The sequence below is a fragment of the Aethalodelphis obliquidens genome, unplaced genomic scaffold (genome assembly GCF_003676395.1).
Source record: "Aethalodelphis obliquidens isolate GAN/ISIS:26980383/991018 unplaced genomic scaffold, ASM367639v1 scaffold35, whole genome shotgun sequence".
Taxonomy (NCBI): domain Eukaryota; kingdom Metazoa; phylum Chordata; class Mammalia; order Artiodactyla; family Delphinidae; genus Aethalodelphis; species Aethalodelphis obliquidens.
This window is the reverse complement of record NW_020837979.1, coordinates 7,642,602-7,669,041: the sequence shown is the minus strand read 5'-3', so window position 1 is coordinate 7,669,041 and position 26,440 is coordinate 7,642,602. Positions and strand designations below refer to the sequence as shown.

The 26,440-nt window shown below is 42.8% G+C and overlaps 3 protein-coding genes across 7 annotated transcripts in view; 1 reads left to right on the top strand and 2 right to left on the bottom strand.

Moving 5' to 3' along the window:
• The window catches only part of COA5 (cytochrome c oxidase assembly factor 5), a 9,082-nt gene extending 3,673 nt beyond the window's left edge, over positions 1 to 5,409 (bottom strand). The window contains exon 1 of the mRNA XM_027128895.1: positions 5,229 to 5,409. Within this exon, the coding sequence (XP_026984696.1) occupies positions 5,229 to 5,327 (99 nt within the window). The 5' untranslated portion in view covers positions 5,328 to 5,409. The remainder of the gene's footprint in view (positions 1 to 5,228) is intronic.
• A 119-nt stretch (positions 5,410 to 5,528) lies between these two features.
• On the top strand, positions 5,529 to 20,134 carry UNC50 (unc-50 inner nuclear membrane RNA binding protein). Of its 4 annotated transcripts, none has more exons than XM_027128892.1 (6): positions 5,529 to 5,638; positions 6,703 to 6,986; positions 7,704 to 7,824; positions 11,441 to 11,580; positions 11,669 to 11,770; positions 13,695 to 14,040. In XM_027128892.1, the coding sequence occupies exons 2-6, from the start codon at positions 6,707 to 6,709 to the stop codon at positions 13,829 to 13,831; spliced, it is 780 nt and encodes a 259-aa protein (XP_026984693.1). In that variant the 5' UTR covers positions 5,529 to 5,638; positions 6,703 to 6,706; the 3' UTR covers positions 13,832 to 14,040. The 4 variants fall into 4 exon arrangements, with proteins under 4 accessions (XP_026984693.1, XP_026984692.1, XP_026984694.1 ...); XM_027128891.1 differs by lacking the exon at positions 5,529 to 5,638 and adding an exon at positions 6,215 to 6,606; XM_027128893.1 differs by lacking the exon at positions 5,529 to 5,638 and adding an exon at positions 6,216 to 6,611.
• The window catches only part of MGAT4A (alpha-1,3-mannosyl-glycoprotein 4-beta-N-acetylglucosaminyltransferase A), a 108,169-nt gene continuing 96,372 nt past the window's right edge, over positions 14,644 to 26,440 (bottom strand). For both annotated transcript variants that reach the window (XM_027128889.1, XM_027128890.1), the window contains 2 exons: positions 20,744 to 20,856; positions 14,644 to 20,614 (listed from right to left, as the gene is read on the bottom strand). In XM_027128889.1, coding sequence (XP_026984690.1) covers positions 20,588 to 20,614; positions 20,744 to 20,856 — 140 coding nt within the window. In that variant the 3' untranslated portion in view covers positions 14,644 to 20,587. The remainder of the gene's footprint in view (positions 20,615 to 20,743; positions 20,857 to 26,440) is intronic.

The window sequence follows — 26,440 nt, the reverse complement described above, 5'->3', positions numbered from 1 at the left end:
GAGAGATGGAAAGAGGAAGGGGGAGGGAGGGAGGGAGAGAGAGAAAGTGGGGAGAGGGAGGGAGAGAGAGAGGGAGGAAGGGGGGAGAGAGAGGGTGGGATGGAGGGAGGGAGAGATAGAGAGGGAAGGAGGGATAGGGAGGGAGAGAGAAAAAGGGAAGGGGGAGAGAGAGGGAGGGAGGAAGGGGGAGAGAAAGAGGGGGAAGAAGTGGGGGAGAGAGGGAGGGAGGGAGAAGGAGAGAGAGAGGGAGGGAGGGAGAAGGAGAGAGGGAGGGAGGGAGGGAGGGGGAGGGAGGGTGTGCACGTGAGCATTCAGGAATGCTGTAGTGGTGAATGGGAGGGTTTGTTCTGGAAGGTAGTATCAAGTGGCTTTAAAGTCTCCAATTACAATATCGTTTTAATGCAAGCAAGTTTATCTCCAACACATCTCTGTTTTCCCACCCCCTACTGCCACAGTCAAGCTCTCTATTGTGAGAAGCTCACTGAGTAAGAATTTGAAGAGGAGAGTGAGATTTTAACAGAATTTATATATACTTGGAAGGGAAGATCTGCCTGGGCCCAGTGTGAAATTAACTGGTCTTTAAGCAGTGAAAGCTCATAAGAGCTTAAGAAAAATGGATTAAACCATTCCCTTTCTGCCATCAAGACAGGACAGTGCTACAAGAACACATTCACAAGGGAAGTGCTTATTTCTGACTCTTAACAAGACTTTAAAAATCACACTTGACAAAGTAACTGCAAAACTAGATTAAGAGCTAAAATTTAGTAGTATTTTAGTAGGTAAACATGGGATAGAAATGACTTCATTACCATATCTTCATTATCTTAAAATATTTTGAATAAATTTACTGCCATAAATTGAACACAAAGGCACTTAAATATATTGGACACAAAAGCATCTACAGAAAGTGTATTTCACAACTCAAAGAAGCAAGATTAAAATTTAACCACTGCAAAATTTCTTTTTGAACCCCCTACCCTACTAATTTATCTAGTAACTAAACACTCACAAGGACTAATTTATTTAAAAAAAAATTCAGAACTGTCCTACATCAGTTTAGCAGGAGGTTAAAAGTAAATACAAGATATTCCTGTCTACACAGAGCTTCAAACGGCAGGTAGGAGAAGGTATACACATGCTAATGTTCACTGGCAGTGTGAGCAAGTCACAAAGTGGGGGAGGTAACGGGGAGGGGGGAGGGAAAGGTGCTGAGGGGGTTCCCGTTTCCCAGGACTGTAAATGCATAAAACAACATCTGGAAAAAGGAGACTGAACTTGAATTTTCTGAATCACCTGAGGTTTAACGACGTTAAACTAACTTGCAATTCACAAGGGAAAAAAATCAAAACCTTACATTTTATTACTGTTAAAGAAATAATAAATAAATCATATACTGGTCATAAATTTTACCTTTATGCAGTGCTTCACGATATAAAGGAAGATCGTGAAATCTTCCAACTCGAAGTGAATTCCAATGCAAAATGAATCAAGCAATTTTGTCTGAGAGTAAAAATGACCCTGTTCCATGTTAACTTTAAACGCTCAAACAGCCCCAATTAGGTGCCCTAAAGTCTGAACAGCTTTAGTGCTGGTTCTCAACAATTCAGAAAGATGTTAATGAGGTCGGCTAGAGTACTACTTAAGTAGAAAGCTCTGGTGTAACTTAAATTTCACCTGCTCTTCATTATCAAGGATTTCCCCTCAAGGAGATTTTGACACTCCGACCCCACCACTGCAATCACTCTCCAAAACCTTTATTTTGCAAGTTGCAGTCACACTCCTAGTTTTTACTGTGAAAAAAGCTACAGGGTACCACATCTATGGCATTCCTGATCCCCAGGAATCCTGGCCACATTCCAGACTTTATGTCTGTTGGACCCTAGATTTGAATTGTCATCTACATCAGTGAATCTCAAAAGTGAACCAGAACAGAGTAGCAAGCTTCTCTGCACTATAATGTTCCTCCCTCAAACTCTGTAATGAGGTTGTCCACATGAACAACATAGAGATAAAAGACTATAACTATACAAAAGACTGGGGCTTCCCTGGTGGCGCAGTGGTTGAGAGTCCGCCTGCTGATGCAGGGGACACAGGTTCGTGCCCCGGTCTGGGAAGATTCCACATGCCGCGGAGCGGCTGGGCCCGTGAGCCATGGCCGCTAAGCCTGCGCGTCCGGAACCTGTGCTCCGCAACGGGAGAGGCCACAACAGTGAGAGGTCCACGTACCTCAAAAAAATAAATAAATAAATAAATAACGAGGGGACTATAATTTCAAAAAAAAAAAGGCTGTAATTTATAAACTGATGCTTCCCCAAACCGTATCTGAGATGCCACCTTTTTCACAAGCTTTCAACCCATACTGCCAACTGCCTACCAGGAAGATCCATCTAGATACGACACTTAAGAGAGAAATATTACTTCATCTTCCTCCACCTCCACCCCTAATGGCAGATTGCTAATTGCCCCCTTAATATTCACTCTTCCTTTTGAGTGGGGCATATGGCTGAGCTAGATTTCCCAGCCACCTTGCAGCTGGGTATGGTCATGTGACTAAGTTCTAGCCAATGGAATATGCAGGGAACTGAAATGTAAAACTTCTGGGTTGGTCTGTAATGGAAAGTGGCTTGCCCCACTTTCCTCCCCCATGTTACTAGGCCTGATGATGTGGAAGCAAGGCAGTCTCGGACCATGAGTGGGAGAGTAACATCCTAACTCCCATCACAGCACCTGACACCACCAATCAACAGTGCTTAGGTCCATGGAAGACAGAGAGGATCAGACTAGACCCTACTTATAGGCAAACAAGAAAGAGAATTCTCTCTTTTAAGCCACTGTTATTCTGGGTCTCTGTAATATTCGTCTGAACCTATAACCCAACTAAGACACTCCCAAGCTTATTTGCCTTCTGAGGTCAAGACTGGTGATTCCCAAACATGGCTGTATCCAAGAATCAACCTGAGACACTTTTAATTTACAAGGGAGATGGGGAGAGCAGTGGAATCTGTACTTTTAAGCTCTCCACCTCCATCTCCAGGTGATTCTGATGAAAAGTCAGCAGGTCTGGAAGCTGTTAATAGACACAAGGGAGATAACTTGTAATTGAGTTCCTTGGGCACAGTTTCAACTCCCAGGAGTCAGAATCCTAAGAAGTTTATCCAAGAGATGCCTTTTGAATCTGCTTTTTCCTTGTTTCTCTTCTCCAGCCCCACCAGAGTTTACATCCTTTTCACCATTACCCTGAGTTTCTCTGAGCCCCTACAGTTCCTTGGCTATCTCTCAGTGCAGCCCCAGAACTAAGTATTTTATGTTTAATTCCTCCCTAAAGTAAAGTCTAGCAGCTTTGCAGGTGGGTTAAAGATTGGCAAGGAGACACTATAGCATCATCTGCCAAAAGATCAGATTAATTTCTTTATTCAAGGAGCTGAGGAATCAAAAACCTTATCATAAATGAGGTGGCCATACACAGCAGGCATATACCTCAGCAGAACTCCCCTTGGTCTTGAGTTCCTAGTGGGGAGGGGTAGGCTAGAGCTGCCAGTGACACCATCCGAGAAGGTAGGATATCCGCCTGGATTTGCATAGCTCAATGTTTTGCCTCAGTATTGCCATTTTATAGTCCAGTTGAAGTGACCATTCAGGATGAATTTAACTCAATCTGTCAATGCACTTCTATTTAAGAGACTCTTTATATGAAAACACCACGTTTTCCTAGTTGACCAAATTCAGCAACAAAAAGGCCACATACTCAGTGGGGGAAAGCAACATCCGTGCAATGTGTCCGGGTCATTACGTCTGCCTACACCTTCCGAGCTTCCCAGAGATCCAATTTCTACAATGTGTCCCATTCATCTGTATGTCCCCTCAATCAGACCTGGCACTCAAATGTTTGCTAAATCAATCAATCACTGCAAAAAACCAATTTGGTGTTCTCCTTGCCACCAGTATTCTCTTCCACTTCCAGAGTTTCTTTCCTCAGTCCTACTCTGTGCCGGAGCTGCTCACTATGACACCCGTCACCCATGGCAACCGTCCTCTCAAACCTTCCGGCACATTCCCCGTCCTCCAGCCCAGCAGGGCACCAGCTTCTCGTGGGCCTGCCACATCTCCATGATTCTGCACGTGTTCTTTCAGATTCCCCCCACAAACACTACAGCCTCCACTCCTTTACTTGATAAACTACTACTCATCCTTTAAGACTCAGAGCAAATGTTACCTCCTCCTGTGAGAAGTTTCCAAATTCTCAAGCAAAATCAGTTGCTCTCCACTGGGTGCCCAAGGCATTTTGCTCCTCTACTCATAAAACAAGTATTTACTCAATGCTTACACAGCCCTTGCCAAAAACAGTGAACCAAATGTAAAACATGAACCAGCAGAAACACCAATATAGCCTCATGGTTGATGTCCATTTTCGCGTAGTTGTCTTTTCTTTGAAATAAAGGCAACTTTCTGAAATTACATCTCCGAATGCAAAAATAATTGCACCCAACGGATTGCCCTCTCATCAGGCCTTGGTGAGCGGAAAAGGTACTTGTGCTTTGGTTGGGTTCAAGGCCAGAACCCAGGTTCCCCAGTCGACTTTGAACCTCTCTGCATTCACACTGGCTCCTGAGAAGACCTGGGGCTGTAGTGAGGGAAAAACAGGAGAGCAATAGCTCCCATCACAGCACGTAAAACCACAAGATCCACGGTAGGGGGAGCAAGATACAAAGTGGTGAAAATAAAGAGCTGCCTCATTTACAACTTACGCAGGAATGCACAGAACTCAACTCAGCAACACGTTCAAACCAACACAGAGTAGGCAGAGAATCTATTCAGCCACCACTGAACACAGAAAGGAGAATTTACTAGGCAATAGTGTGCCAGGTTCATGTAATTACCTGCTAATTTACTGATTCTTATTTTCTAGGGCTCAAGAAACCTTTCTTATTCTCCTTTATGCCTCCAGAACCTAGCAGAGTGGCAACATTCCGTGTTTCTCGACCCGAAATGGTTTAACCTTTACAAAAACCCAACGGGGCGGCACCGTTCTCTCCAATTTCACACCACCTGGGAAGTGAGGCTCTGACGGTGGATGCGCCCAAAATCATTAAGTTGGAGCTGCGTTCGACACCCAGGACGGCGAACTCCGAGGCACTTCTCTTGACTATCACCGCGGCCGGCCGAGAGCCCTCCGCCGGTCCCGCCTCCCCGCTTCGGGCGTCGGTCGCCCGAGCGCCCGGCCGCGCTACCTGGAGCACGCAGTCCGACTGCAGCAGGCACGCGCCGAGGTCCTCCTTCAAGCCCGCGCACGCGCCGCCCTCCGGCTTGTCCTCGTAATAGCGGGGCATGACTGTGCCTTCCGCCAGCTGCTATCCAAACCCACTCCACTCCGCGACGGCCCCGACTTGACTGAACGCCAGCGACGCCGCGGCGGGCGGAACCGGAAGCCACAGACACCACTTCCGGCGGGCGCGGGGCGGACCTCGGAGCCCGGGAGGCCGAGCGCGCGGCGGAAGTGAGTCACGTGACGCACCGCGCCGCGCCCCCAGCGCCAACGACGTTGTTGGGAGGGAAGTTGGCCCCGCGGCAGCTGGGCTCGGCAGCTGTGCGGCGGTGGCGGGTCAGTTTGGAGCCGGTGGAGGCCGCCGCGGGGCTCCAGGTGAGGCCTGCCGACCGCCCTGTCTGCGCGCGACTCGGGCTCACCCGGGGGCCGTTTCCAACGGCAACTCGCGGCCCCACGTCACCCGGCCCTGGAGTGACCGCGCCCGGGTTCGGGTGCTCGGCCTGCGGCGGGGCTGCCAGACACATTCAGTGGGGCTGGTTACAGTTGAATTTCAGATACCAGCGAAGAATGTTTTCGTATGCGTATGTCCCACGCAGTGTTTCGAACCTGCTGATATTAAAAATTACTCTTGTATCTGAGATTCAGTTCTAACTGGACGTCCTGTGTTTTTATGCAAAATCTGGCCGCCCTACCCGAGGCCCCGGGCCGGCGGGGAGCCGTAGGGCCCGTGAAGCGCCGTCGGCGTCCCGGAGGAGGCCTGGGGAGTGGAGCCAGACACTGGGCTGCCGGGGCGGGGTGTGGGGGCCGGACGGTGATCGGCGCTCCCCTGGCTTCAGACCGGTTGGACCGGAACTCCCACGCTGTCGTTCCGCTGCTGAACTAGTCAGGAAGTAAAACACTGCATTTGAGTTCTGCTTTGTTTTTACATCACATAGTCATGAACGAGTTGCTTGCTGGTCATGCGCTGGTGGACCTGTGAGATAGGCCATTTATTTTACCTCGTCGGGAACATCGTTTCAGTTTGGCTTCAGCAAAGGCTTTCTCTTAAAGTCTTGATGGTCGAGAGCCCACATGACAGGTGGAGTTTTGAGCCAGACTGCCTGAGTGCACATTTGGCTCCATCAGTATCACTGCTCCTGCCGGGGAGTGGGGGGAAAGGGGGAAGCTGAGGCTTGAGGGAAGTGAAGTGTGGGGAGAATGTGGACCCTATGAAAGTGTTATTATGAAGGTTCAGAAGGGCGTGGGGTAGCCCTTGCCTGAAGTGCAGTGATCATTTCTGCAGCCTCAGAACCAACTCCATTCGCTTTTGAGCCCAGCCTCTACGCAGGGATTGGAGCCGACATGTAAGGTGACTTCTCTCATAACTCACAAGAGGGGTGCTAGTAGCTGACAGTTTCTTCGATGACTTGGAATAGAATTTTTTTTCTTCGTCCATCTAGGAAGATGTTACCGAGTACTTCAGTGAATTCCCCAGTGCAGGGGAACGGGGTATTGAGTTCCAGGGATGCGGCCAGACACACAGCTGGAGCAAAACGCTACAAATACCTGAGGAGGCTTTTTCGTTTCCGGCAGATGGACTTTGAGTTTGCTGCCTGGCAGATGCTCTACCTGTTCACTTCCCCACAGAGAGTTTATAGAAACTTTCATTACCGGAAGCAGACAAAGGATCAGTGGGCCAGAGATGACCCTGCTTTCTTGGTCCTGTTAAGTCTCTGGCTCTGTGGTAAGTGTCTGTCTGCAGGAGAGTTGAAGAATAAATGAGCGTTTCAGGTTGGGCTTGTCATTTGGAGAATCTTTTGTTATCAGCATGTTGTGGGTCACAATTTGGGGATCTCTGCAGCTGTTTTCTTCCTCTCTGAAGCCTCAGAAATCTCCTCACAGGGAAGAAGGTGGTATTCTTCCTGATTTTAAAAGTCCCAAGCAGGTGCCAGAGTCAACTGTTTCCTCAGAACTTTCAAAAGCAGAGGACAGAGTCACTCCATGTCTTTTAACTACCATGACAAATAAATTGATACCCAAATGCAAACTTACTGTGAAAAAGGACTCCCGAGGTTGGAAATTGCATTTCACCATCAGGCCAATCCAGAATGAGAGTTCTGAAAGTACCAATGTGAACTTGAGAAACTGCTTTTAGTTCAATAGGGCAGTGAAAGGGTCTGAGCCGTCTTTAGGGTGTGAGTGCTGCTGTGTTCTGAATGCTGGGGCTACCCTGGTGAACCACAGACGGATGGGGGCCTCCTCAGTAAACTTCAGATATCTCAGTGGTAGTTCTGTGTTCCCAAGGTGGTCTGCATTTCTTAATCAATTACATTTAACACACCTTTGGGGTTTACATACCTGTCTCCCACACTAGAGTGGGCATCTGAAAGGCAGAGACCATGCCCTGTACCCCTAGAATCTAGCAGAGTGCCTGAATACATCTTGTAAATCTTTCTTTCAGTGTCCACTATAGGATTTGGCTTTGTGCTGGACATGGGATTTTTTGAGACGATAAAGCTGCTCCTTTGGGTTGTATTCATAGACTGTGTAGGCGTCGGCCTTCTCATATCAACCTTAATGTGGTAAGTACGGTTAACTTTGGTTCTTCAGATGCTGCGGTAGAGCCTCCATTTGCTTGCTTCAGAGAGTAGCTGATGGAAATTGAAACAAGATAGATGAACTGAAAGCATCGATTTTGGCTGCCAGGATTAATATACCTTGTCCTCCTGTGTTGGTACCTACATCAGAAAATAAGGGGATGGTCTGCTGTGTCAAAGCACAGCAAATAAGTGAATTGAAGTAATGATTGTGTCGTATTAACAAAAATTTTGATTTTGCAAAAATATTATGCAGTTAGCCAATTCTGCTTAAGCTGTCTGGATGACGGCACAGTATTCTGCCTTTGCCAGTGGGTCACTTCTAGAGTTATAAGATGTAGAGGGTTATATTATGGAATCTTACTTTGCATCTTTGACATGAAATGAAGTACACCTGAAAAAGGATTGTTTTGGTTAAAATTTTGGTGTCTTTCTTCTGAGCCACACACATGGGTTTTATTGACTGGGTTCTCAGTCTGACTTTGTCTGGGTTTGCTGTACCAACAGTAGTATACTGAGTATAAATCTGGTGTTTGGTTTTTCAGCCTTCTCCCTGATCAGTGCTCCTGTGGGGCTGGCGGATGGGGTGGATGTGTGGGTGAGCTCAGCAGGGGGCCGGTGGTGGTGGTGGTCGTATGTCAGAGAAAACACTGGAACCTGAGTCACAGAGAGACCTGGGTTCAAATGCCAGCTCAGCCATTTACTGTGTACTTCTTAGCTCCAGTCTTCTCTTTTGGAAGATGGAGTTGATTATCTATTTATGAGGTATTTGAAAAGATTGTGGTATGAAAAGCACTTGGCATATAGTCTGTGCTCAATAAATGGTAGCTGTTAACATTTTAAGCAAGATTCTGAGACGCTAACCTCTGATTATACCAACCTGTTATTTTGCTTTGTAATTTATGACTAGTCCAGTACAGGTCTTGTATCTGCTAGGTAGTTGGAAAATGCAATGCATCATTAACCTAAGATTCTAAAATCTGGCCTAAAAAGAATACTGCTAACCAACGTAAGTCACATATTCATTATCAAGATATCCAAGGGAAACATGCTAGGTGAAAAAATTTCAATAAATAAGGCTTTCAAACAAATAGTTTGTAGCCGGCCTTCTGCCTTGAATGCATGCGATTCTGCGATCTGGAGGGTCGCAGAAGCCGGGAGTTTAGTACCTTAGTGTGAGTCTGTATCATAGTTTGAGTTCATTGGAGAAGGACTGAGTATATTTTTGAGAACCTACATTGTGCTGTGAATCGTGTGAAGAACCAGAAATAGAACTCATGCGTGACTCCAGTCACGCCAGGGGTGCCACAGAAGCCAGCATGAGGAGGCATTTGGGCAGATGCAGTAGCTGATTCCTGGCACCAAGTGTGAAGGCAGAGGCGTGGAACAGCGTGCCAGGTATGGGAGCACAGGGGGCACTGCATGGCTGCGGAGGAGATGGGAGTAGAGAAGTTGGCCCTAAATGCAATTTAGAGAAAAGAACTGGACTTCAGCTCGTAGGCTGCATGTGGGAGTAGGAGGGAGGGGGAGCGGTGGGGAGCTTGGAGGCTTTGAAGTCAGAAATGCAATCCGGTTCACACTTCAGGAAAGATCCTCTCTATGGCAGTGGAGACGGAGGAGCTGGAGAGAGTGGCTAGGCTGGATACAGTCGTGGGGTCTGCACTGGAGCAGAGGAGGCCCGGGCTGCTGCGGTGTCACAGAAGTAGATGAGGGGAGGGAAGAGCAGGACCCGGGGCCTCTGGGATGGCCTGGGAGTTTGGGGCTCAGCAGTCAGTGGCCAGTGCAAGTGAAGCATTCCATGTTGGACATGTTGAGTTCAGGAGGCTTGTTGATAGTGAAGTGAAGGTTCATTGACCCCTGGGGTAGGTGACTAGGAAGCTGCAACAGTCTGGCCGAGATGAAGACATGACTGGCATTATTAATACGGAGGTGGGAGAGGAGCACGACAGCTGTCTTTGAGCTCTCTCAGAAGGCGTGTCCACGTTCTAGAGGTGAGACTCGGAAGGAGGCCGGAAGCCTGGAAAGCAGCCATTCAGGGGCTAAGCAGAGAGGTAGGGGCAGTAGCAGGACCCCAGCGTGGGCACTTGAGTAGTGGGCTAGATGCTTATTCCATTCATTTTAATGGCACAGGTTCTCAGCTCGAGTGGAAGGTGTTCTGGTGAGCTCGTTTGCTCGATCAGAGCACTGTTGTCTTGCCGCTTTCAGGTAGCTGAGTACAGGACTGCTTTATTAGTACTGTAACACCTTCTCCCTCTTGTTTTTCTTTTTTCTATTTTTATTTCCACTAGACATAGCATTTTCTTAACGGTATCCTCAAAATGAAATCACATGTGGAAGAGTCCATTGAATTTCCACAGCTGTGTTTATAATACAATGATCTTTATTGTTCTTTTCCTTTGACAATCTGTCTTTCTGTTACCTGGATGTCTGTCTTCTCGTTCGTTCGTCATTTAACGGAACGATTAGGCCACGCTGTGGAACAGAGACACCAGCTGAGTGATTGTTCCTGTGGCTGGAGACACCGTTGGCCCCTCTCTCCTTACTGGTTCCTCCTGACTCCCTGACCTTTCCACGGGGGAGACCCAGGTCCTAGGCCTTGGACCTGTTCTCTGTGTTCACTCTTTGGGTGATCGCATTTGGGTTCGTGGCTTTTAATATCATCTACACACTGATGAGGTTATATCCGCAGTTTGGACCTCTCCTGTAAACTCTAGACCTTCTCTACCTCTTACTCCAGGCTGACAGGCATCCCCACCTCGCACCTCAGTCTTCCGTTTGTTTAAGGCCAGAATCTCTCAGTCGTCCTTGACTGATCTTTTTTTTTTGTACCCTAGCACTCAAGTCTAGCACTAGTCTACCTAGTGCATCTAGTCCTATCGGCTCTGCCTTCCAGCGGTAATATATCCCCATGTCAGCACCTCCGCTGCTGCCACCCTGTTCATCTCCTGCTCGCAGCAGCTTCCCATCTGCCTCTCTGCTTCCACTCTTGTCCCCAGAGTCTGTTCTCAGACCGGCAGCCAGAGGAACCCTGTCAGTACAGTAAGTCGGACGTTCTTAGAACTTCACAGTGACTTCTTATTCCACCAAGAGTAAAAGCCCAAAGGTCTGACAGTGGCCACAGGCTCTGTAAGGTCCGGCTCCCGTTTGTTTTCGGATTCCATTTCCTGTGTATCTTCTCACTTGTCCCAGGCACTCTGCGCCCCTCCCCCATTCCTCAAGCCTGCGGGGCCCTCTGCCACCTCCCTGTACCCCCCCCCCACCTCTGTGCTTGGACTCCCCTCTGCCTGGAATGCTCTGCCCCGGGGGATTCCCATCACTGCCCTTGGGACTTTACCCAGATGTCGCTCTCTCATGACCATCATCATATGTAACATTTCAACTTTGTATTCTCTGTCTTTCTGTACTGCTGTTTTTCTCTATGGGACCATCTGACAGCTATTTGTATTGTTGTCAGACTACTCCCCCGAGATTGAAGGCAGAAATTTGTTTTGTTTACCGCTGTATCTCCAAATGTCTGGAATAAAGCTTGGGACATAGAAGGTAGTTGGTAAATATTCATAATTAATTTTATTGTACTATGAAATGAATGTTAACTTTTCAGGTTTATCTCTAACAAGTATTTAGTGAAACGGCAGAGCAGAGACTATGATGTGGAGTGGGGCTATGCCTTCGACGTGCATCTGAACGCTTTTTACCCTCTCCTCGTCATTCTGCATTTTATCCAGCTTTTCTTCATCAACCGTAAGTAGCAGTTACTTCTCAACATATTATCAAAAAGTCTTCATTGTACCCACTGAAAAGAGATTCATTGTATGTGTCTCTTCCGCAGATGTCATCCTAACGGACACATTTATTGGATATTTAGTTGGAAATACCTTATGGTTGGTTGCAGTTGGCTACTACATCTACGTAACTTTCCTAGGATACAGTGGTAAGTAATTGCGTTTTTTGGTTGATTGACAACACAACAGGGAGGGGAAAAGTTGCAACAGTAATACAATTAGCTTACTTTCATGGAGCTCTTACAGGCACTGTCCCAGGTGTTTTAGGAATTCTCCCATTTAATCTTTACAGATACATGGTACAGCTTTACTTGTCCCCATTTTTCAAATGAGGAAACAGGCACAGAGAGATTAAGTAACTTACCCATGGTCACGCAGCTAGCAGGTGGCATAGCTGGTATATAACAAATTTTATAATTTCAAGGAACCATGTTAAACCATATTGATGCTGTCCAAGTTACTGGCAGGAAACCCACTCAGTTTCCTCTTCCTTTTCTCCGAGGCTTTTGGGTTCTGGGTTACCGGCAGTCAGAGTGAGGAAAGGGTTGGGTCCAAGGTGTGAGCATGTTTAAAACCTTTGCCTCATTTTCTGTTTTATGATTGTGGGCTGGGGGAGCTTTGAAATACTCTTTATTTTGTAAACATCTGTGTTTAAAATAGATGAACCCTGCTCACAATTCATATACTGTACCCCAGCCACAGTACACAAAGTTCACCCGTCACAGGGAGATCGTGGGGCTCAGGAGCAGGGGAGCGCCCAGGGGTGCAGAGGTGGTTACGCGTCAACGGCAGCAGTGCCTGCTCAGCAGTCTGGGCCTAAGGCCAGGTGCCAGGCCACCTGCTGGAGTGGGGAAGCTTAGGGATGAGAGGTTCTGTAGATAATCACAGAAGATCGGGCCCAGCTTCTGCTGAGCTCAGGACGTTTGTGAATTCATCGTTACATCGTGCTGTCGATTCATTTTTCATAGTATGAATGAGAACCATATTGACATTATTCTTCATGTATGTTAAGAAACAATCACTACTAAATAGAGTTAGATTAAATCTAGAGACCTTACTTATGATTTGTTAGCATTATATTCTTAGCCCTTCCTTTCTTGTCACTCTAGATGATCAGGCTCTTACTGTAAATACAAGCCACTTGTACTCACATGTGACTGGCTCCAATGGTGAGAGCTTCCCACGCCTGTCCCCTTGGCTTTGCCAGGAACCACTGAAACGCCCCTGCCACCCACATTGTAATACCTTGTTTGGGGCATTGGGAGTCCTTTCTCTAGTTCAGGGGAAATGTTTGTGACATGTTATGTTTAGGCTTCTAATGAATTTTCACGTTTTGAGAAAGTTTTAAAATGTCATTAGCACACTGCCACGTTATGGTTTCTCAAAGTGGATTTTGCATCACTCTCCTGGTAACTCCCTATGATTTAGAAGATGCTTTGAGCACAGCTCAGTTTCAGTTTGAGGACTACTTGTATGAGAAATATTTAGGTTAGAATGCATGGGGTAGGGACCCACTAACCAAGCCATGAGCAAGAAACAAACACGGATATCTGAGGGTGGATTTTATATGTGAGAGTTTCAGTTCTTTCCTAAAGTCTGGGATACTAGTTGAGATCTCACCTTCTCAAAGTGGACGTGTAATGCTTTCCCCCGCTGGGAAGTCGCAAACAGCTGAGAGTTGGGTTTTTTCCTATAACATCCTCCATCTCTGTTGGTACGTTAGGATGGGAGGCTTCTGAAGCATCACAGGTTTAAATTCACCACCGCGTCCATTAATATTGGCGATGTTTGACCCTCTTAACCTCAGGCCTGGATTTGCTTCTCATTCAGCCTCTGTGCTGAGAAACCGCTGCTCGGTTTCTTCACAGCCATGAATGAGAAGGAAATAACACAGAGGAGTAGTAATGTTGCTCTGGCTGCAATACAGCATCGTCAGTAAGATGCTTCAGTAAGATTCACAGTATGTGTTGCCTGCTCGGCCCGTCGTGCTGTGGGGGAAGCCGTCTTCCAGAACGCTCATTTACTAGTCCTTTACTTTTCCCACCAACGCATGTGGGTTTGCTCCTTTTCCAGCACTGCCGTTTCTGAAAAACACAGTGATTCTTCTTTACCCGTTTGCACCTCTCATCCTGCTCTATGGACTGTCACTAGCGCTGGGCTGGAACTTCACCCACACACTGTGCTCCTTCTACAAGTACAGAGTGAAGTGAAACAGGGAGCCTCTTACATCTTAGGTGCGTCAACAGTATTGGTGAGGTGGTGATTTCCTGTGAAACTTGTAAATAAACTATCATTGTAGATATCTTAAAGGTGTAAAGTTTGCAAATTTGAAGAAATATATATGCTAACACCGTTATCTAGTACATTCCTTAAAACTAATTAAATGTACATTTCTATAATAAATATTTTTTAAACTAAAGCATGTATTTTATTCTGCACAGAGAATATATGCAAAGTACTAAGGGCATGCGGAAAAGAGAAAGGTAAAACTTTTTAATATGAATTATTTTTGAAAGTATCCATTTGGAGAACATGGTAATAATGTTTCCCCTTCTCCCCTCCCCCACTGTTACTGACAAGGTACAAAGTCCAGCCCCATTTCTAATGGGCTGCATTTTAAACTTTTATATAAGTCACAGGATCCTAGTGTAACCTTCAAAAGCCTCTACTTGTAATTCAAATAGAAATCACTGTACTACAGGCTCCAAATATCATTAACAGCCATTGTTCATGCAAAAAAAAAAAAAAAAAATTACCCAACAAACAAAATACAGTAGATCGAAGAGGTCCCCGGAGGCTACTCTTACTCTAGAGACTATAGTAGCATACTCAGGGTCTGAGTGAACACCTGCATGACACTGATAATCACAGTCTTAACACCAGTCTGCTTTTCTTTTTTAAAAGACTTTCCAAAACCCACATATCAAATCCACGCCTGTTTTCTAACTGAAAACAGTACCAGTAAACTATTATTATATCAGTGTTAAGCAAAACTAATAATAAAAAAAGCTTGGTACCCATGAAGTTTTTACCTGTTTATTTATATTAGGAGTCTTGAATTCAACATGGCTTTTTAAACTTCTTTATCTCAAATACACATGAACGGTTGTGGCACAGAGAAACAGTGATGAAAGGCACAGTCAACAGGACCAGTTATCAGGTTTTCAGTTATAGCAGCAAATTTGAAAATAAATAATCTGCCTTTAAAAATCCAACAGGTACCTAAAATATTACTACAGAGATTACCCATTCAGCCAATGGAGACACTGTAAGGAAAATATGTACAATACATTTACGGAGAAAAAACATCTGGTTCAACCTGGTAAAGCAGTTCCTCAGGCAGCTTCTCCCAGGAGTGCTTCCAGAAACACCCCAATTACAAAGACAGCCTTTCCAAACAAAGTTTGTTCTCAAGGAGAAATGCTTCAGTTTTTCATTCCATAAATGAAACAGTTGTTACAGTTTAATCAGCTGATTTCTAAATCTGTCTTAGAAAATGTGACTGTCTACACTGAAATGAAAGTATCAACTATGCTGGCAGTGCATCTTACAGTACTGTCGATATCCACCATTTTTAAGGCTCAGAGACTATGTCTTCAAAAGGTATTTTCACCCAATTTCAGCCAACACTGCGTATTTCAAATAAATAATGGAATGCTAATCAAACTAAAATACCAAACCTTTGATTCCAGGGCAGTTTGCTAATTACTAACACCATGAAGCCACTAGGAGCAAGTGACATATTAAACAGCTTCCCTAGTGTCCAAGAGTACTGAATGTTCCCCACAACACACAATCCTTAGTTTAGAACAATTTTAGCACCACTCTTCCTAACATTTTTCTGCACAAAGTGTTTCCCATTCAACATTCAGTTCACGTTTTTGAACGACATCTAAATTCTCAACTCACACATAACTGGAGTGCCAGCTCTTTCTTGTTTGTTCCTCTGGAAATGCTCTAGCTAGTGCCCAAACAGGTGAAGCACGTGTTTCAGGTAAGAAGAGAAGAGTTTCTATATAAGCATTGATGATATGGGTATATATATGTATATATATATATAACAAATCTTTTGTTGTTGTTTTTTAGTAATACTGTAGTAGTGGTCTCTTCAGCACTGTAGGTTCACATGCATTGAAGAAAAGTAAGCATGTTAGTTATCATGGCATATATCTGTTAAGATTAATAATTTACAACTATCAGACTAAATTTCATACACTATAAACACTGCTACATAGCTTTGAAAAGTTTCCTTTTCTTTAAAGAGATCAGATGTCAAAGTTCTCTTAGGACCTCAGATATGATTATGACTCAAATTTCTGACCTTTCGATAATGTTAGCCTCTCATTTTCTTTCTTTTAGCTCAACTTTTCTTACATCAAGGCTATAGCAATATAGTAAAAGAAGCACAAAAAGTAATGGACAAACCAAAATTAAACTTCATTAGCAATTAATGGCTTGGAAGCAGAGAAGCATTTTGAAAAGTATTCCCTAAGTACAAAAATTTGGTCAGCACGTATAGGATTTGATCTGTGCTTAGACTATAAATTTTGGTTTAAAAAAAAAAAAAAGTCCTTCAATACAGAGTAGATTATTTGGTCTCTACATAAAAGCATAAATATTTCTTTTCTCTTAATGTCTTACTTAAAATATCACTGTTCCTCATTCTTCAATAACTGACAGGCTCAGAGCAGCCTAAATCAACATAAAGTGACACCTATTCCAGGAAAAAGATTCCTTACTCACTGGATCCTGCTCCTGCAATCTCATGCTAGCGGTTCCTTCATGAAACGCTACAAAGGTGCTGCAAGTTTTTGCCAACAACCTGCCAAAGAGGATTAACTGAGGTCTCTGGGAGAGAATCCCAGATGAGGCCTGTGTATATGATCTGCTAGTGCAAGACTTTATTCATAAGTTTATTAAGAAATACCCAACATACCAGAGGGGATCAAGTAGGAAGCCTTCTCCACTTCACCTCTTTTAAAATCGTATTCATTTTCTATTGCTGCACAAAATCACAGCAAATTTAAAAGCGTAAAACAACACCCATTTATTATCTCACAGCTCTGTAGGCCAGAAGTCCAGGCAGGCAGGACTGAGCTCTCTGCTTAGAGATTCACATGGCTGGAATCCGGTGTTGGTGGGGCTGAGCTCTTAGCTGCTGGAGGAGAGTCCACCTGCACACTCCTTCCGGTTGGTGGCTGAGTTCAGTTCCTGTGGCTGCAGGACTGCAGTTTCCATTCTCTTTGGCCATCAGCTGGGGCCTCTCAGCTTAAGACCATCTGCATCCCTTCTCATGCGGCCACCTCCATCTTAAACCAGCCATGGTGCCGCAAGTCCTGCTTTGAATCTGACTTCTGCTGACAGCCTGAGAAAACTCTGCTTTTAAAGCGCTCGCCTGATGAGATTAGCTGTCCCCAGATAATCTCCTTTTTGCTGTACAACGTAATTATGGATCATACTCACAGGTTCCACACATACTCAAAGGGTTAGGATATACAAAGTCATTGGGCAGGGGGGTCATCCATGGAATTCTGGCTGCTACAAACATTCACTGCTATTAATTAGAGCAATCTCTCCAAACATGCTGTTTCCATATAACCACACTTGTCTTTGAGGACAGCACTGTTGGAAGACAACTTTTTTCATTATTATGACATATTTAAAAAGAAGCCTCCATAGCGTTGCTGAAGTTTTTAAAATAACATCTTCTAATTATTTACTAATGCAATTGACTTAAAAAGCTTGTTCAAAGACATCTCCAGCAGCCGAATTAACCTTCACGCACATGTCTATAGGCTGTGTGCTAAATCCATGTGCGTTCACATTTCCCAAAGCTTGTCAATCACACGAGTTTTGGAACCTCATCCTCAAGTTGTCACTCTTTTTGGACTACATAGTAGGGACAGTGAATGCTGTAAAGAACGCAGGAGACTTAAAGAACTTAGAATCCTGGAATTAGGTCCTCAACCTTCTCTTCTCACCCGAAATACTCATCATCATTTGCACTACGATATATTCTGCATGTCTGCTTTTAGCCTCATGATGGGAATTCATTATTCTGGATTCTAAAATGTTCATATTAGCACTCTTGGCACACGGCTGTGCTACAGAATTTTCTGTGATGATGGAGATGTCCTATATCTGTGCTGTTTAACCCAGTGGCCACTAGCCATAGGGAGCTAGTGTGACTGAGAAGCTGAATGTTTTATTAATTTAAACTTAAATAGCCACCCTGTGTCCAGTAACTACTGTGGAGGACAGTGCAGCTCCAGAGACATCATGCCATATACATATGTAAAAAAAAATTAGTCCCGCCATTTGTACTTTTCCCCACTCACTCTGGGTAAAAGTGGTTCAGTGTCCACTCAAGGTCAAGTATGTACCTTCTCTCGTTCCAGGTCCCCTCATCTTCTGTCCCAATACTTTAGTCCCTCACATGACTCTTAAGGGCAACCACTATAATCGCTTGCTTGAGGCAAGGCTGGGTGCTTCTAATTGTCTAGTGGCAACTGGGGGAAAGGAGAGCGCAGCTAACACGAGGGTCCGTGAGCACCTGTGCAGCAGAGGAAGCTAGGAAGCATGACTTACAGGCTTGCCTGCAGGAGCTTGACATTTGGCCAGAGTGATTACGTGTATGTGCACACACACTCGCCACAAGCAAAGTAGACAGCTGAGTGTGTGTGTGTGTGTGTGTGTGTGTGTGTGTGTGTGGCAAGGACAGTAGGTAAAGAGAGTTAAAGAAAGAGGAGTGTGGGCTGGAACAGTTGGTCCCCTTCCCCAGACGCTACCTGGGCACCTGCCACGTGTCAGGCACTGTTCTGGGCTCAACGAGGCACTGGTAACAAATCCATGGGGAGGAAGGAGTGCACAGGAGAGTCCTTGAAAGATGGATAAGATTTGGCTGAAAGTCTTCTCAGGAACAGGAGGGATGAGCTAAGCCTGGGAGGGGAGACTGAGCACAAAAACAGGACAAAGCTGGCTGGGTAAGTAAGGCTCAGTCTCAAGACTGAGACACCCAATGGCCAGGAGCTGCAATTACTGTCACCTCCCTAGACTCAGAGCGTGGCCTTTCTTCCTCAAATCAGAGTTAGCTACTTGGGAAGCAGGGAAACAAGGGGATTCCTCCAGATTTTTACCTCCTGATACTTATTTGTTACAGCAGTAATTTAGTATGTGAAGCTGGTGCCACAATTTTGTAATGAAAGGTTTATGCTTTTGCAGTGACATTTCCCTGTTAGGCGCTGGGCCAAGGAGATTTGGGAAGGAAATAAAACGTAAATTAAAGAAAATAAAAAGTAAAATTTAAAAACCTCAATAAAAATTTTTAACTGGACTCGGACATAAAGAAATCATTGTTGGCAACATGTAACTTTTTAATCAAGAGACGTAACTAAGAATTATTCAAATATGGCGTAATGGAAATAATTGTACCCTATCAGTGTTTCCCAACCTTTTTCACTGCATAACCCTGCACAGAAAACAAGGCTGTCTGGAAGCTGTTTGTTCAGCCTGCTGGGTAACCAGGTGACGCTCCTCCAGGCTAAAGGCAACCAGCTAGAACCTTCAGCTGCCAGAGGCCTCAGCCACTGGCTACTCTGAAAGCTCAAGAGATTCAAGCTCTGCACACCTGTAACCGCCTGCAACCCACCTGAGGACACCAGGCTGGTTGCGAACTGATGTTGATAATTCATAATTTTGTAAAAGTAAAAGACTTTTGTAAAGATCACCGATTGCTAAGGCTGATAGTATTTTTGTTTATAGTAGTGATATCATGTGGAATTTGCATGTTTAAGAGCAATAAATACTCTTCAGATGTGAATTTACTTACAAGTTCATAATGCAATAGAATAATTTTGGAAAAACATACAACTGTTACAATACCTTTCACCAAAAAACCAACATTACAATTTTGTTTTTCTTTAAAATTAAACCAATTATGACTCATACAATAGCATTACCTAGAAAACATTTTGTCAGAACTCACGGAGTGCAGATATAAAAGCATCAAGGAAAGAGAAAATGCCTCTAATTCATGGATTAAAGACAAAGATTAAAAGAGAAGAGTCTGTCATTTTACATATCAAAGGAAATGTAATGACTTCAGTCTATGATAATTTGGGTTGAATGCATCACCCCTGCACATTAAAATTTATCAGACTGATTTTTTGTGACTACACACCATACACAGTATAGTAAAATAACCCTCAAAAAGGACATTGGTCTTTAAAATCTTGGCTTTAAGGAATGACAAATGCCTTTGAAAATATTTTGTTCAGAATCACTGTGATTATAAAAGTACTTCAGTTAGGAAATCAATCTAGAATCATTCTTAAATGGCAGTGCATTTGAAAAATGGCATTAACTTGTAATGTTTGCATTTCCAAAGAAAAATATAGAAAGAACTTAAAAAAGCAAGGTAACTGGTTTTCAAAAAAAGTATTGATTCAAAAATTTACTGCACAAAAATATGTACTTCTTAAGTGTTTCTAATAAATTAACTCCGTAGCATTTTATGTATATTTGTGTGTGTGTGTGTGTGTGTGTGTATATATATATATATAATCCCTGATAATCTATAAAAGAGGGTCTATAATATTAAAATAAATGAACTTCAAAAGTACCCCCTTCATAAAATGTATTTAACATTAATTTTTCTCAAATTTTAAGGAATGTAACAATATGTACAACTCTTATGTATTAGTATAATACCAAAATAGTACAAGTCATATTAACAGGCTGTCATAACTGTAAAATGTCTGAGTCAAGTTAAAACTGGAGGACAGCTTAGGTTCGAATGAATACAATTATCCATGGAAGATTCATTTTCCAAGTGGAAATGACAATCATCTTATCTACAGTAGATTTCACAAGAGGTAGAATTCAAGTTACCAAAAAACGGTACATGCTCAGCCATCTTTAATCAACAAATTCACAGGGAAAAAATGTGTTGGTTTCTTAGAAGATAGTCAGTTTGTGACTTTTTTAATATGAATCTGAAATACAAGATAGTGAACAGCATGAAATGGCAATTTTCAATTCCAAAAAGGTCTTAATTATGAAATCCAAATGCTGTAAAAAATGTAGAATCTAAGCAGTTTTACTGATTTAATATATTGTCTTACCTCATTAAGAATGGCCCAAACAGCAGAATTCTGAATAACTGAAAGTCGGAATGCTGAGATGGGGTTTAGGTTGGGATCCACCATTCCTTCTGCAACACCATTCTCAAATTTCCCTTCAAAGTAAAAATCAACACTCATTGGGTAGACTGAAACAAGCACGCATAAATTTTCACTGACTTAAAGCAGGGAAGGAAAACACCAAAATATTTCTAGTGGATGTTTTTACACAAAGAGCATGGGTGAAATTTTTCCTTCTTTCTACCTTTATTCAACTTTTAAACGTTTCATGAAATAGTATATGCTTAAAAACATTAGAAGCAACCTATTTAAAGAGGCAGAACTATATATTTTCTTATTGCAAATTAAAAAAAACAAATATATTTGTTCTTACATCAACTAACACACAAGATTTTAGCAAAATGTGACTTACAAACCTTACAAAATATACTCTGTACCATTTTTCAGTCTGATCACTTTGAGGATTAAGTCAATAGTAACAAATTTCAGTGCTTTAATTAGACTCACAACTGTTGGCCTTGAGCAGTTTCCAAGGTCACATCTAGATGGAATTAAAAGGTGATACCTCCTCAAGGCAGTTCCAACATAAAACTCCATTATAAATGATAAGCTCAAGAAGCTCTCCTGTAAGGATAAGGACCAAGAAGTTCTATAGAAGATAACATGCTCAGTACTCAATTTTTCTTGCTGTGAGGAAACAGCAAGAAAACAAAAATGCTACTGAAAAAGTGACAGGAAAATGGTTTGTTCTGAGCCACACTGCTCTAAGCCAGGGATAGGCAAACTTCCTAAAAAGGGCAGATAGTAAATATTTGGGGATTTGTGGGTCAAGAGGGCATCTGAGAATATCATCCAGGTACTTGTGTAGAAAAAGAGAAAACTAATTTTCACAAAATTTTTATTGATGAAATTCAAAATGTAATAACAACCAAGTTTTTTTTTTTCTGCTAATACTAAGGAGCATGTAATTCCTTATGGGGGGATAATACTTAAATTAACTGGTATTCAAAGTTAGTGTTCCTTATCATCAAAATCGATTGCAAATGTTCATCTGTTAATGTGGATCTATAATGAGATTTGATGTATTTTATCCTGAATGCTTCCTTTCACACAGCCTAGATACTGCAAATATTGTTATTAATCCACAAGCACATGATTTTAATGGAGCATGTCCATGACTTGGAAGGTATCTGCATAAAATTCTATTAGATTCTTCTCTTTGATAATCTGCCTCATCATTACATTGCACATGAATCACTTTCAATCAAAGGTTGGGGGAAGCTCCTCAATTAGCTTGATATTATTACTTGCAGTTCAAATAACGTTAATAGTCATCAAAGTGACCTGAATGCAATATAAGTTTTGCACATAAGCACTGCTTTGTCTTGTACTTTTAGGTTGAATTAAGAAACATTATCAAGTCTGAAGCAAAAACTAATTCTCAAAGAGATAATAGTGGTTGAGGGCAGTTCTCACTTGGAAAATTTTCAATCTTATTTCAGAGCTATAACAAAACAAAACCAAAAAAAAAAAAAAAACCACAATAAAATTTTATCACTGCTAAGCCCCAGAACTGCTGTGTGGCAGGGCAAGTCAGGATATTCAGTTCTTATTTCTGACAAAAATTCACAGAACTGATGTTGATGAAGTCAATGAGAGTAAGTAAAGTTCACTGGCAACACTACTGGTTCAATAAATTAATGATACACGACAGACTCAAATACTCTCTGTAAAGCACCTGCTGATGAATAATAACATAACCATAGGCTTTAAACACCTTACATTGTTGCAAGCTTTGTAAATCTGTCCATCTAAGCCTTCTTCTCCTCCACACATATTTTCACCACCATTCATTGTAAAACATCCTAGCAGATCCCACTTCAGTTTGTATGAACTTTGTGTTTTCTCAACTGGTTTGAAAACATTCTTGCCTGTACTTGTTCTCTACAGACTATTCACAGAGACCAATTCTTCAGTCACTTCAAACCTGGCATTGACTCCAAATAACAACTAGGCAGTATCAGTAATATCTGTCAACTCACCAAGAGCCAAGGAAAACTGCTCAAATAATTTGCATTGCTTTTTGACTACTGATATTGTTCCCGAAGTCCCCAACTCCTCAAGCAATAGTTATTGCTGAAAGCCTGATGGTCCGAAATAAGTTTATTTTCTGGGCACACATATCTGCTGTAGTTAAACATGATTTAATTAACTCATCATTGGTAAATGGTTTTCTTGCTTGGCTAACACATGAGCCAGTTTGAAACAAACTTTGGTTACAGTGTCATTTGACTCTTTTATTTTTGTGAAGAAATTCTCAGTGATGAGATATCATATTTTAAATCTTCTAATTTTTCTGACCATTGCTTTCCTGTGAGTTGGGGATATTGTTGTGAGCGCTTAGTAGTGGTAACGTACTCTTTAGCACAGCTCTTGTGTCACTGCATCATAACCACATAACCTACCATCTAATTTTGTAAAACAACCCATATTCCACTGTGTTAAAAAGCACAACATTCAAAGTCCACTTTTCTCTTCCTGTTTTGACATGAAGGGTAATCACTGGTAATTTTTTTTTAAATGTCACAGTAGAGTTATGTGTGTGGCACTTTAAACACTGTCAAATTATAATGCATCAAAGCTATTTGTAGTGCACTAAGCAGCAATTCAAAGCACTGAGAGCACCACCGCCATCTCTTTTGCAACTGCTCACTTATCTCTGCTGTTGTAGCATAAAAGCACACAGACAACACGTAAACAAATGAGCATAGCTGTGTTAAAGAAACTCTATTCATGGACACTGAAATTTGAATATTTTCTAGTTTTTACATGTCACAATATATTACTATTCTTTTTATTTTTTCAATCATTTAAAAATGAAAATAATGAAAAAAATTTCTACATTCTTCACTCACAGGCTATTAGAAAACAAGCAGTGGGCCACATTTGGCCCATGGGCTGTCGTTAGCTAACCATTAAATTATGTGTCAATTCTAGAGTCTTAAAATATATTGACTAGGCTCATAGTAAGATAAGATACATTCAAATTGAAAAACCATACTGGAGAAAGTTCATTTTCATTTGTACAGGAAATATTCAACTTATGAACTGCCAAAGTAATGTTTTTATTTTAAAAATTAATACTTATTTCATAAAAGTATGTCCTTATTTGGTGCTAGACTGGGGTAGGGAATGTATACTACAAAAACAGTATAATTTAATATTGAGTTAGGAAGGGAATTCAGGGCTGAAAAATGCTGTGGAACTTGAAACATTTTAACTTATAATGTATCTGAATCTATCACCTGATGAGCTCATTAAATTAGAAAAATAATTAGCAAATTATATAACTGGCCTCATTAAAAGACTCTCACCCAGCAATTTTATGCTGCAGATATCCTCTCACATGTGCAAAAAGCATATATAGACTGCAGCAAAAACTGTGAACAATCTAAGTGCCCATGATTAGGAGACTGGCTAATTTAATTACAATATGCTAATACAAGGGAATATTAGGCAGCCCATTAAAAGACTGAAGAAACAATAGAAAGAATGAAGTAAAGTTGTAGATAATGCAGTTGTGACTTACTTCCATTCCTAAGAATACATTGTAGAGAAACTCTCATACATGTGCCTACGTGTTCAGGCCAGCAAAAAGATGGAAACACACTTTATGACCAAACAGAACAGACAGCAATATATTCATCCATGGAGATCCATACAGCAATGAAAATGAATAAGCCATAGATACACACATCCACATGGTTGAATATCACAATGGTGAGAGAAAAAAGCAAACTGTAGACTACAGAATGTCATCATTCATATCAAATTTCAAAACAAGCAAAATAAGACTGCATTATTCAGGGATATATCACACATATGTAGTGAAAGCATATATGGAAATGGTAACCACAAAATTTAGGATAGTAGTTACCCTTGGGTGGGTGGGGAAAGAGGATAATTAGGGAAGAGCAACTGAACTGGCAAATCTTAAGCGGCATACACTGATATTCATTACATTATTAGTTGTATCTTTTTGTGCATCTGAAATATTTACAATTTTTAAAAAATGTTCATCTTCCATACGCACATACGTATTTTGTTCAGTGAAAAAACAAGATGTAGAACAAGGTTGTAGAGTATGTTACCATCTATGTGTGATTGTGTGTTTTCGAAGAATATACTAAAATATTTTTAGAGTAGATACTTCTAGAAGAATACAAATCATTATAGCAATTGCCTCTGGGAAGCACCGGGTAGGAGGGGAAAGAAGAGGGAAGGAGACAAGTTTACCCTCTTAAATTTGTATTTGGTACCATGTACATGTATTAACTTTCCAAACAATAAATTTAACTTTTGTCCTTAACCCAGTGGTCTGGTAGGTAAGCATTAAAAGATAAAAAAGAAGGGGAAAATGAAGGAGGAAATGACTAAAGAGTGACTGGAATCCCCAAACCCTAACATTAGGAGGGACTTCCAAGGTCATGCCCTCCGTGGACGCCCTTCTGCTACCCAGACGGTGGTCCATTCCTTCTTCCAGTGTTTCTCTGTGAAAGGCTCTTCTTCTGCTGTCTCATAATTTTAACCTACTAATAAATGTGGTATTTCTTTCACAGGACTGTCCTTAGTTACCATCCCGCCAACCCCACCTTCACCCATCAGGTCTCTGCTAACTGCCAGCTGGGTGTCTGCTGTTTCCCACAATGCCTTTGGGCATAAGTTGCTGCACAGTCTGATCCTATTGAACCCAGGCCCCTTTGTAGCACCAGCCTTTGTGGCTTGTCCCACCCAAGAGGGCTCTTATTAGCTACCTCTTTCTCTGGTTCTCTCTGTCAAACTTCTGGATGGGCTACAGTTTAGCTTGAATGTAGCTACCAGTCTCCTCCTAACTGTTTACCACCAAAATCTCCATCATGTTCCACAGCGCCCTTGGGCTTGAACTTCCCCAAGTTCTGTTTCAGGTAAGGCAGTCCCCTTAGGGTGCGCTACAGAGCTCTCTGATGGCCTGCCTCTCCCCTGGAGAAAATCTCTGCACCACTGCTCAGGACCCCTGGCAGGGACAGCAGCCCACCTCCCAGCTAAAGTGACACCCCTGCTTTACAAGCAGAGCACTGGGTTGTAGCAGCAGCCCTCCGTGTCCTGGCTGACCTCTCCCAGTGTGCGGGGACCAGTGGGCTGGGGGAGGTGATCAGGGCCAAGGACTCTCACCCTGCCGTCCCTGCAGCAAAGGTTCGCCCGATGAATGGAAGTTAGGTGGAGGAAAGGAGCCTCAGATTTCTAAGCTGCTCATGTCTGGAACAGAGCTTCTGCAACAGGGAGCTGGGGAGGTGACAGATGCTGGTGGCCTGCCCTTTCTGGTGAGATACCGCAGCCCTGGAGTGGGGGCTGGTGGGAGAGGGCGTCCGTATTTTTGGCTGGACATGCAGAGTAGAGCTTCTGAGTCACTGAGCTTGGCCAGCGTGGGTAATGAGCGAGTCAGGGCTCCAATGCCACAGACTCTTAATGCTGTTACTGAGATTCAGACTTTACGAGTTAATGTTTCTCTATTTGCTGTACTTTTCTAAAAAACTACCTTTCACCAGTTATGGTTGTCTCACTAGAAAAAGGTCTGCAGAGCCCCTCACACACCATTCAGCTAAAGCATACTTCTTAAGGGAGCAGAATTTTTTATATGAA